This window comes from Phoxinus phoxinus, assembly GCF_949152265.1.
Source record: "Phoxinus phoxinus genome assembly, chromosome: 5".
Classification (NCBI taxonomy): domain Eukaryota; kingdom Metazoa; phylum Chordata; class Actinopteri; order Cypriniformes; family Leuciscidae; genus Phoxinus; species Phoxinus phoxinus.
Genome location: NC_136880.1, coordinates 23318310 through 23330543, shown reverse-complemented (window position 1 = coordinate 23330543; position 12234 = coordinate 23318310). Strand labels below are relative to the sequence as shown.

Below are 12234 nucleotides of genomic sequence, written 5' to 3'. Positions count from 1 at the left end.
TTAAGTTCTTTGTTATGTGGAACATAGATGATTGAAGAATGTTTGTAACCAAATGGTTGTGGAGCATTGCTTTCCATTGTATTTCCCCCCCCATACAATGGAAGTCAATGGTGCCCCACTGTTTGGTTATACTGACATTCTTCAAAATATCTTCTTTTGTGTTCAGCAGAGCAAAACAAAAAACAAAACAAAAAACTCATACACGGTTTGGAACAACTTGAGTGTGAGTAAATGATGGCAAAATATACATTTTTGGGTGAACTGTCCCTTTAAGTATCTATACATGGCCTCCTCAAACGACATTACACTACTTATAATGACCCTAAACTGTTTCATTCTACATACCTCCACTTTATGTACTTAAAAAAAATGTAGTGTCTTTGAAATCTCCAGTACAAGCTATGGCATTTATATAGTTAAACCCATTACAATTGACTGTAACAGTATATTATTTGTTCATAACAGGAGGAATAATTTGTCAGTCAAGCGTTTAAAATGTTGCTATAAATAATAATAGTTTGTCATTGACATGAGATTGGGTTATACAACTTTTTAAATCATTTTCTTTCATCCCAAAATGCACAAGTTGTAGGAATGACTCGTCTAAAAAGGAAATCTATAAACACACATATTGATATAAACTAAATGGAGAATGAGCTTTAATCATGGTTCCACAATTTCAGCCTGCAGTGTACGGTAACCTATGTAATGCACATTGTTACATATTTACATAATACTGTAAAATGAACCCATTCCCCCGATAAGGCTATGCTACTACACTAGAGAAGAAAGCACAATCAAGAGATCTACAAGAGGTTTCTAGCTTGTGCTTCACGGTATATGGGTTTGTATTGTATGGATTTATTAAGAGCATCTTCTGTATTCCTGAGAATAGCTGATAAAGCAAACATATAGGGTTGTGAAAGTTGTATGCATATTCCTGCAAGTGATAATTCATGTGTTAATCATGCACAAACACGGATCACTGCTATTTACCCATGATGTAACATACGCCTGCCACAAAAGTTTCACTGAAAACATTGTTTACTTTATAGCCATACATTATTGAGAATCAAAAAGGGTAACTGGCAATCGACAATGAAGAATAACATGTCAAGCAGGTATGCTTTTCAAAAAGCAATGTCATCAGACGATACGTATCTGACACAAATACATTTTCACTTGTATAATACTTCAGGTGAACAGAAGACTCTTTTTCCAATTGCACCATTGGAATACAGACAAACCCTTCCCCCTTCATTCTGTGTGCATATTCTCTCAAGTGATTGAATAATCAATAATATGACTTCAATAGATGCATTTAAAAACATTGACAAAAATCTGTACATTTTTGCAAGTCAATATTATGTAAAAAAAAAAAGAAAAAAAAGAAGAGAAAATAATCATAAATATAGTTATCAGATAATTACAAAGCACTGAAGTGACCAGAAAAAGTGCACAGTTACTTAAATAAACTACAAAAAGAACTTTAAATGCTTAACAAATTGACCATGTTATTGACCGTCAAAAAACAGAATAATGCACAAGACCTTCTCAGATCACACATGCAGAACGGCTTTATCAAGTGTTCTCTCGGGACAGGTATTAAACCGCCTTTAAAAGGGCTTTGAATGTCAATTTCAGGCATTTCAAATGTTGACGGATCATTTTTGGTCATCCCAAGACCAATGAGAGACTCACAAACAATTATAATCAAAAACATGACATTTTAAAAAGGCACTACAAAGGCAGATAGTTTTTCCCCTTTAGCTGATCCGAGGGAGCATCTATCGCCAAAGCTTGAGAGTATTACTTTATCCAACACATGGGGCTACAAAGCTATGCAGACACAAACAGTATTCCGATAAGGTTTGATCGAGTTGGGCTCTTTCCATGCCACCACGCTGTGCTGAGTGGTAGACATGAGTGACAGGGTAGAGAGGGGACACAGTCTTTCAGTCATCGACCCTGCATAAAGGCCCAAGCGAGGGAAGCTGTTACAGCTTTGGTGCAAAACCAGTCTTGAAATGTACCTACTTGTAATAAGGTATCTCATCCACGGTGCCTATGCGAGATCTTGTCCATTTTGGACAGTATTGTGCCAACAGTTTGTTTCTTAGTGCAACGCGCAGTGCTGTTATTAGATAAACCCTGAATGCCGCCCATTCATGCCCCTGGTCCTTTTGTTTGCTTATATCTATTACAGTATAAAGTTTTTTTTGTTTGTTCGCTTTGTTTTTGTTCGTTTCCTGTGCATTTATATGTTGCTTTCAATTCCTTTCCCTCTTCCCCCAGTCAGTTTGGAGGCCTCGCTCATACTTCTAAAAAAGATCACGGCGGAGCAGCTTCCTTGTGTCATGTGGACGTGGCTTCCAGGTAGCTCTGGAGTTTACGTACAGTTGACTCGTCCAAGGAGAACAGGTCAAAGTCAAAGGTTGTATTTGTGATGTTGAAATGGCCAGTCTTCTCAATGAGGTTTACAATCTAAAAGACACAAAGTAATGTCAATCAAAATCAGCAAACATTCCTGAAAGGTAGCAAAAGTGTCATGAGCCAAATATAAATGAGCTGTTTTCCAATGAGAGGCACTTTGGACTAGCTAAAATCTTCAATAATTATATCTTTCACATACACTACCATTCAAAAGTTTGAGGCCAGTAAGACTTTTAAAAAAAAAAATGTTTTACTTTTATTCAGCATGATCTTTAAATTGATCTTTAGACTTTTACATTTTTACAAAAGATTTCTATTTCAAATGATTATTTTATTTTATATTATTTTGAACTTTCGCTTCACCAAAGCATCCTGAAAAAATATAATGTTTCCAGCATTGATAATAATAATAAGAAATGTTTCTTAAATGCCAAATCTGCATATTAAAAGGATTTCTGAAGGATCATGTGACTCTGAAGACTGGCGTAATGATGCTGTAAATTACGCTTTGCCATCACAGGAATAAATAACATTTTCTAGTACATTCAAATAGAAGACAGTTATCTTGAATTGTAAAAATATTTCACAATATAACAGTTCTACTGTATGCTTGATCCAATAAATGCGTCCTTGGTGAGCATAATAGACTTTTGTCAAAAACATTTTAAAAAATCTTACCGACCCAAAACTTTTGAACGGTAGTGTACGTTAATCATTTCTAACGTGTCCTGAAATAAGGCACTGATCAGTCTTCAATGGAGTTTTGGTATAATGCGTGATAGCACTCAAATACAGAAATAACTTCTAATAACCTGCTGTAAAATATTCCTCTCTCTCAGAGCCATCAGCCTGCGATGGAGGTCCACAAGCTCCTCTGTATAAGCCTGTAATCAGATCACTCGTTTAAAACTTCCATTTGTATTTTTATGTGCAATAAAAATCTGAATTTTAGCCACTGAGAAGTATGATTCAGTTATTTACCCTTCCTACCTTGTCGTATCCCCTCTTGAGCATCTTCTCACGGGTGCAAGAGTCTGGGCTCTTTTTTCCTAACATCTGACAAAGAACACCAATGATTTCAAATCGAGTTCGGATATAAACCTAATACAAACCAGTCTGAAGGTTCATCGCAATGCAATCTTACCAATCTTACCTTGAGGTTTGCTGAGCTCAGTTTGGGTAGAGGTGAGGGGGCTTCCTGGCTGGGAGGTCGGGACTCCTCATTGCCATCACTCTCACTGTCCATGCTTAAACTGAAAAGGGGAAAATCATAATTAACTTGTGAAAGGAACTTAAATCAGATTCAATGGTTGTGCTAATATTAATGATGTGAATAGTGTGGACAAAATCCTTTTTGTCTGCATTTTTACTGTCAAGTATCCTTTTTAGTAAGCATTTGAGTTATTCAAACAAGACCAAACACAAAGTACATGGTACAAACCGAGAGTCCTGATTGGGTGGAGTCGTTTTCATGGGCGTCTCAACCTCAGAGCTGCTGTCATCATCAGAGCCTTCAGAGTGCATATCCTCTACCATAGAACGGAGCGTCCCTGGAAACAATCATTATTAACGATCATTAATGAGGCGACACTCCTGATCATTACATTGACAATTCGTGATTAAACTCCAAGTACCTTGACCTTGCTTCTGCGGTGGCTCAAAGTCAGAATCAGAGCTGGAGCTGGAGCTGGAACTCGATGGACTTGATGGAGCCGACTGCTAAAAAAACAAAAACATTCTTTGAGCTTTATTACATTTGAATACATTCAAATCCCTGTTCTGCTGATGCAAAAACAAACATACCTCTGATTTAGAAGAGGCTTCATCCTCAGAGTTGGATTCGTCAGAGTCGGGCTGCCTTTTCACTTCCTGCACCTCTGGTTTCATCTTGGGCCAGTGGCCTTTATCTTTCGGGGGTTTCTTCTCGGGGTACGTGGAGGGTGTTGTTGAGGTAATACGGGGAGAGTTGCTGCTGTAGCCTCCGCTCACAGGCCCCTTCATGCCCTCGGAGCCCATCCTCTTCTGTTTCTTGGTACTTAGCTTTGGAGACTCCATGGCAGATGAGGGCCGCTTGCTTGGGGTTCGAGTGTCCAGCTGACCCCCTCCGCCTGTCACTGCTCCGCCACCTTTTGGAGACATGCCATCCATCTTGGACTCTCTAACCGTAAGCTTGGGCTCTTTGAAGGCTGCTTTTGGTACCGGTTTCCCATCGTCTTTTCCTCTGCCATCCGGGGCTTTCTTTGAAAAAGAGGACGAAGACTGGTCTCGTGAGGACTTGCTGCCCTCGCGGTCGCTCTCTCGTGACGTAGCCTTGCTCTCAGAGTCTTTTCGCGTGCGCTCTTTGTGTTCTTTGGTTGCCTTATGGGCTTTAAGACCTTTGCTGCTCCCACTTCCTCCATCTTTACTTGACTCCTACAAAGAAGGTTTTAAAAGACTGTTCTTTAAATGCATATTCATAACAGCTTGGAAACCACACGATAAGCACTGTCGTTCCAAACCCATTAGACTTTCATCATATTTTTAAAGGGGGGGTACAATGGTGTTTCATATATTCAGAGTTGTTTACAGTGTTAAAGAGATGGATTCTCATGCTAATAATGGCCAAAGTTTGAAAAGTTATTTTGAACGAATAACAGAGAATTTCTGTGCTGAAAATCATACTTCCGGGTTGCAACACGTTTCGGCTGGTTTTTTTCTATCGTAGATCTAATGACGTAGACCAGAGTGGAACTCCTTATATGAGCATTGCTCTCGGAAAAGCGCGTTCACGCACACGTCGACCAGAGGAGAGAAAGACCGCGCTCATCGACGCGCTACTACCGGAAATCATCATCAGCAGCGCTAAATAGGAATGGTTGATGTCAAGAATGTCTCCAAAAAAGTGTGTTTTGGGATGTGAGGGAAAGTTTACCTTGTTCAGCTTCCCAAAGAACCCAGTGTTACTGGAACAGTGGATGCAGTTTGTATGTTGTGGATGCTCCCGCTTGACTCTATAGCTCCGCCCACGCCCAGAATCAAGGACCTCGGTAGCCTGGGAAAACCCAGACCCTCTCAGTTGTAACTGAGTAAGGGTCTGGCAAAGCTCCATAGACAATTCATTTCCACAGGGGCGTCACCAACGGACGTCGGAAAGATCTAAAACCAATCAGAGCGATGAATGACATGACGTATGCAGAGCGACGGAGAAACATCTCGAGACTCTCAGCAATTCTCTGTTTGTGTTAACGAAAATGACCATTTTAAATCGCTTGAAACAGACGCGATAGCTGATTCGAACGAGTGATGTTGTGATGTTCCACGGCGGCATCCATGTCTGTAATGTACAAAATCTGCGTTACCGTCTCTGCTCTGTCGTCATCGTGTAAAACGTTTCTGATTGGTGCCGCGATTTCGGCGGATTGGAAATGGGTTTCAATGGGCTCTTTGCCAGACCCACTTGCAGAGCAAATCTAAATTTGCCGGAAGTGGTCTGGGTTTTCCCAGGCTAGGACCTCGGCTTTTTCCGGATAGAATCGGAAAGCTGTATTTTTATTTTATAAATATGATGAAACTAAAGACTTTTTGGAGATATGAAGGACGCACTATTACTCTATAGGTACTCAAGATTAACATGAGATTGACTGAAACTAAGTATTTTACCCCCCCTTTAATGAAAGCTGAGATGTTTCAATCTCTCCATTGAAAGTGCACTCAACCAAAATTCTGATGCTTCAAAAAGTTTAATTGAGTGGTTTAATAATCAATTATGGTTAACTAAAGCTTAAATTAGAGGTCTGCATTCCTGCAATCCACATATCGACAAAACTGAGTACGACATGGGACAAGTTTTGAATTGCTGAGTGCAGGAGGGAAGGTACTGATTTGTGCGTGGAAATGTATTTTATGTTTTAAGGTACGGAAAGCCCCTTCCTTTTTCTTGCTGCGACAACTGCAGCAAAGTGAGGTCTGAAGCGCCATGTCATGTGAACAGGACAAACTGCATAGCTCTCTACCTGTGAGATTTTGCAGGTGGGAGCAGGACAGAACATAAAAGTTGCGGATGTGACTCGGAAGAAATATAACTTACTTTTAGCAGGAATCAATAAAAAGAAGTTCTCGATCTCGCTTAGACCTTAGGTGCTTGCGTGACACGTGAGAACAAGCGCATTGGTTCTCATGCACCAAGCAAGCACGTTTGAGCTTCCGTGTACCATATTTGTGCTCTATGTATGTGCACTGATCAATGTTTATATGTGAATAGAAGCCTAAATTAAATCTGTTCATCATAATAAAGCGATCGTGTCTCTACAAAATACTTGAACTGCTCATCATATATCAATCCATATACACATGGATTACATTTAATATCTCTGTATTAACTTTTTTGAAGGGTTACATTTTTGGGTGAATGGAACAGAAACCTCTCAGGTTTCATTAAAATATCTTCATTTGTGTACTGACGATGAACGAAAGTCTTACAGGCTTGAAATGACATAAGGGCGAGTAATTAATCAACTATCCCTTGAAGCAAAAACTTATTTTTTTTTTGCAAATGTACAAAATATAGCACATTAAAAAAATTAGTTTCAAAAAAGTAAAAAAGTTTCACAGACACGGTTTAGATTTAGGGAATTAGGGCTTTCAATTAGATATTATAAACGTATGTTAAATGTTATAAATTATGTAATTTAAATAACTCTTGACCTCTTTGACTTTTTTTTACTAACCTTTACTGCATGAGAGGACTTGATCTTCTTGGGGTCTGAGAAGGCAGAGAGTGGAATAGTCGGCAGCATTGGATAATCTGGACTGGGCCTTGGCATCATCTCCACTCCCTCAGGAACAACTATAGCCTGAGACAAGAATAACACCCCAATGGAAAGAGGGAAAGAGAGAAAAAGAGAGAAAAAGAAAAGAGAGAGAGAGAGAGAGAGAGAGAGAGAGAGAGAGAGAGAGAGAGAGAGAGAGAGAGAGAGAGAGAGAGATAGAGATAGAGATAGAGATAGAGATAGAGATAGAGATAGAGATAGAGAGAGAGAGAGAGAGAGAGAGAGAGAGAGAGAGAGAGAGAGAGAGAGAGAGACTATTAAAAAGAGCTGATTATAGAGATTCAGAAAAAGCAAGAACAAACAACCCCGCTCACCCCACCGGCCTTGACCAGCTTGCGCCGAAACTCGTGTGTGGGGTTGTTAAACGTAAGCTTTTCACAGCGCAGGTGATTGACAGGTGGGTTTCCCTCCAGGTTCAAGAAAAGATCATAATTAAAGCACACCTTTTTAGGCTCCTCCTGTGATTGAAGAGACAAGCATGATCAGGTTTCACAAATAATATAACATAACATAAAAAAATATGTTGAGTTGAACGTCAGTATCAAAGCCAAGCCTCAATCTAGCAGTGTGTGAAACATTTACAGTAAAGTTAAGTCAATATAAGGTCCTTAGAGAAAACGAGAAAAAATTTACAACTTCCAGAAATAATCCACTTACGAATTCTGGAAAAGTAAGTATACAAAATGATAGCAATATGAAAAGTTATTAAGTCTTACAGTGAAATACAAATTCACATTTTCTTACCATTTATACCTTCTCCAATTTCTCTGTTGCCTTTCAACAGCTTCATGTCAATTCTCTGTTAGCTCCCAGTGCAAACACTGAGTTCACCTAGTTGTGTGACCTTTACCATTACCAAATTGCAAAACTTGCAATCACAACGTTTTTTCCAATACAGGCAACAAACTGCTTAAAAATAACATATCTAAAAAGATCGAGCACAACAGTTTGACATACTTTTCATGCCTTTCGCCTGAAATGCCAGTTATTCAAGTCAAAAGTAACGAAATGCAGATACTGCTGTAGATAAGGGGTGATGTGCTCACCTTGTTTTTGAAATAGACCTCTATGGGCATGAGGAAACCAGCATAGCCAGACTCTTCCACTTTATATGGGGGCTCTTTACAAACTGTGAAAAAAAAGAAAAATACTTAATGTTTAGCTATACATTTTTCAATCTACACTGAAACAGAAATATGAAACCAGAATCACTATCTACATGTACATACTACGTGCTACAATAAGGTCAAGGGTGCTTTTCTTTGCCACTACTCACACCATGGAATTGCAAAAATAGCCATTTTTTTCCGAACAGGTTTCTGAAACACTCCTAAAATCAGGTAGCCACACCCCAAAATCACGCCATTGGTTGAGCCAGAGGTTGACATATCACACCACTCATACAAACAGGGAGATATTTTTAAAACACCCCAGAGAAAGTGTTAACACTTTTTGAGAATGTAACATCAAAAAAGGACACACTTCATCTTTAAATACAACCCCTGGCAAAAACTGAATCACCACACTTAAAGGACGTACATCCATTTTTTTTTTACTTTGTACAAATAAACAAATCACAGATATGACACAAATCAATTTGGTTAATAGCTGAACAATCTGGCTTTGTAAAACATACAATAAACAAAATAAATTTGCTATATAGTGTACCAGAACAATTAGAGAGAAAAATAAGATTTACACAATGTTGAAAAAAAAATTATAGAATCACCTTGCAATTTTCATTTCTAAAGCAAAAACCGGTTACACTATATTTTAAGATGTCTGTGTTACAGTGTAACTATACATTTAATTACTGAGTAATATTAATTAACAACATGCAAATTTATGGATTGGTTTAGTTGCATGTAATTATGCATAATTTACTGTTGTTATTATTACAGTAATTACATTCACATGACACATATGTAACACGGACAAGCAGTTAAAAAGAGAACTTACAAGTCAAGTCGCATTTATATAGCGCTTTAAACGATACAGATTTTCGAGGCAGCTTTACAGTAATAAACTAGAAATTCATCAATTATGAAACAAATTCAATTTCAGCTGTAAAGCAGCTCTACAGAAGACAGTAGTGTCATTATTCAGCTCAGTCAGTTCAGTTGTTAATAAACAAATTCAGTTCAATAAAAGACCTTATCAGGCTGTTGGACATGGCTAATTGAAAGGAAACATGGACCTAACACAAGAGTTGTCAAAAAGAAGGAAATCCAACACAGAATGTAGCAAAAGAAGAGTGGTGATTGCGTAATTTTTTGCAAGGGTTGTGGTCATATGTCAATACTAGTTAATATAGTTGCCATTCAGTTACTTTCGTATTATACTAGATCTTAGGTCTTCACATGCTTTAACTACACAAACTATTTTAACAGCATGAGTTACTAAAAGGAATATGGGTGTAAACACCAGCCGTTTCCTTAATCCTGATTGAAAGGGACCTTAACCTACATCACTGTGAGTATAAAGTTACAGGGTTATGATATGAAGTAGACTCAAAAATATAACCTGCCTCTCTTGGGTTTTGGGAAGCTTTCGTGAAGGCGGAAGACAACTCTCTCCACAAAGTGCTGGATGTCACATGCCTCTGGGCCCCGAACAAACACCATCCAGTCATGTGTGAAGCCCTCGTTAGTGACTTTCTTCCTTAACTGGGCTCTGTGTCCCAGCTCCAGTTTCACCTGCACAGTGCACTGAAATAAGAGGAAAAATCAGTCATCTACCAGAAGACTAAACGCCGTTTTCTATTCTGAACAAGGGTGCACAACAACAATAAGCACTGCTGAATTGCAATATTTGAGCAGTGAGTGACATATACACCTGACCTGAGTGAGACTGAGGATGTGTTCAAACTTGTTGATCGGTTCGCTTGGTTCGTTTGGTGCAGACCAAAAAACAACAACATTTAGTCTGGTCCGCTTAGTGTTCAGATTGGCATTTTTATCAATGAACCTAAAGTCATAGGGATACATTCACAACCTGAAAGTCATAGGGATACATTCACAACCTGATTGGTCTGCTTTTATGGCGTATTGCATATTTAAAACAAAGAACTTACCGAACATCCAAAACAATGCTGTGTGCTGGGCTAAATGCACTCGTTGAATGTGCGTAGCCAGCATATAATAGTATTTTGACCAACTCTGAGAACTCGTGAAGAGCTTATAAAATGTGTGAAGGAGTCAAAACAGAATCAGGAATCCCTCCGTCAAACACACAAATGAAGATTTTTATTGTGGTGCAGACCAAACGAACCAAACTACAAGTGTGAACACACCCCAAGACCCATCTTTTCACTGTTTTCAGAGGTCTCGGCCCGCTTGTTTGGTGCGCACCAGGGTTTAGATGACAGCATTCACACATCACACTTATTCAATTGAACCGCACTAACAGAGCAATTGCACCAGGGTTCGTTTTAATCGAGCTAAACATACCAAGTGAGAACACCTTAAAAAGGACGAAAAGGAGCTCTTGGTCTACTTCTCAACACTACTGTCAGATCTACATTTCATATCTGCGAGAAATCAACCTGCTTTCTCTCTCGGACAGCTACAGATGGAAACTCACAGTTCTGTGTCATTCTTCACACGCATAATGGTTTATTGTTTACAGCTTTTCTTGGTATGGAAACAGAATTAATGTCAAGACTTGTATGTGTTAGCTCAGTGGTTAATAAATTCCTTGCCAATGTTGAATGAGTTTGCATCCTATCATGCCTAAAGCATTTTTCCCCCAGTTATTGCAGAGTCCAAAACTACACAAGCAGTGCATGTCACAAATTTAAAGTTCAAAACAAAGGTTGGCTTTAGGCTGGTTTGAAAAGGCCAGAAAGTTTGAAGACATTTTAAAAGCTTGACATTTTAAGGTTTTTAAGACTGAAGCAGCTTTAGCCAGCCAGGTAGGTAGGTAGGTAGATAGATAGATAGATAGATAGATAGATAGATAGATAGATAGATAGATAGATAGATAGATAGATAGATAGATAGATAGATAGATAGATAGATAGATAGATAGATAGATAGATAGATGGTCAATCAAAATCCCATGGTATATTAATATAATGTAACACATATAATATGGAATATACTTGGTTATTTTAATTATTTAAAAATAACACTTTTAAAACTAACCCTTATGCCAATATAATGTGAAAAGCAATTAACCATTTAAATTTGAATTCAAATTGACAGCTACAGTGTACAGCAAATGATTAGCAAAATCAAACCAATTAGACCACTGGAATTGTGCATATCTAATGAGCTGTCAGTCTTGCATTTAGTGTACTCAAGAGACTTCTGAAATACTTGTTTTATATTGAAAAACGTCAGATGCTGTTGAATTCATTAAGTCTAATTATTTGTAATTCAGTGGAAGAATTTTCTCAAAATTATGAATTCTCATGATGAATGTCTCAATACCTAGTGAGCCCCCCTGCTAGACAGGTTTGGCAATGGGAGCGTTCGAACGTTCGCGCGCGCCTATGACGCCGACAAATGCTGTCTATGTAGGCAGCTGACTAGGTTTTGAGACAGTCTCCGGACTAGCCGGACAGCTAGTGAGTGTTGGAACTCAAGAATCCATCTGTCCTATAAGCCAAATGCTGAGGTTTATAAAAAGACAGATTGGTTTCTGTGAGCACATTTCCGCCACGACTTAAATTTTCACAAAACACTGATGTAATGTCGCGGGTTTCCTGCTTTAAGCCTCGTAGGAGTGACTAGCTGGCTAAGTTAGCATCCTGACCATCTTCAGAAAAACGTTGGCCTCGCTTCTTTCACTACAAATACATTAATGATAAAAGCATGCGTATTTCTCTCTAATGGCTATCTGGCAGTGTCAGTAAAGTCTTATTACCATGTTCTCCATTGTTGCCTATGTTCCGGTGGTTTAGTTTATTTACAAAAGCGTTGAAGTAGATTGAATGTGCATCCTCGCTCTTACACATCTGATGGAGTGTGAAGGGAGAAACTAAACAGTT

The 12234-nt window shown here is 38.6% G+C and overlaps 1 protein-coding gene across 3 annotated transcripts; it reads right to left on the bottom strand.

Annotated features, from left to right (window-relative positions):
* Positions 1-633: 633 nt before the first annotated feature.
* Positions 634-12218, bottom strand: mllt1b (MLLT1 super elongation complex subunit b). 3 transcript variants are annotated; one of them, XM_079614035.1, is made up of 12 exons: positions 12111-12218; positions 9769-9949; positions 8288-8370; positions 7556-7699; positions 7140-7265; positions 4237-4845; positions 4068-4152; positions 3875-3983; positions 3587-3686; positions 3415-3489; positions 3246-3317; positions 634-2484 (listed from the first exon to the last, which is right to left on the bottom strand). In XM_079614035.1, the coding sequence occupies exons 1-12, from the start codon at positions 12120-12122 to the stop codon at positions 2356-2358; spliced, it is 1725 nt and encodes a 574-aa protein (XP_079470161.1). In that variant the 5' UTR covers positions 12123-12218; the 3' UTR covers positions 634-2355. The 3 variants fall into 3 exon arrangements, with proteins under 3 accessions (XP_079470161.1, XP_079470163.1, XP_079470162.1); XM_079614037.1 differs by having other exon boundaries at positions 3424-3489; XM_079614036.1 differs by having other exon boundaries at positions 4068-4149.
* Positions 12219-12234: the final 16 nt, after the last annotated feature.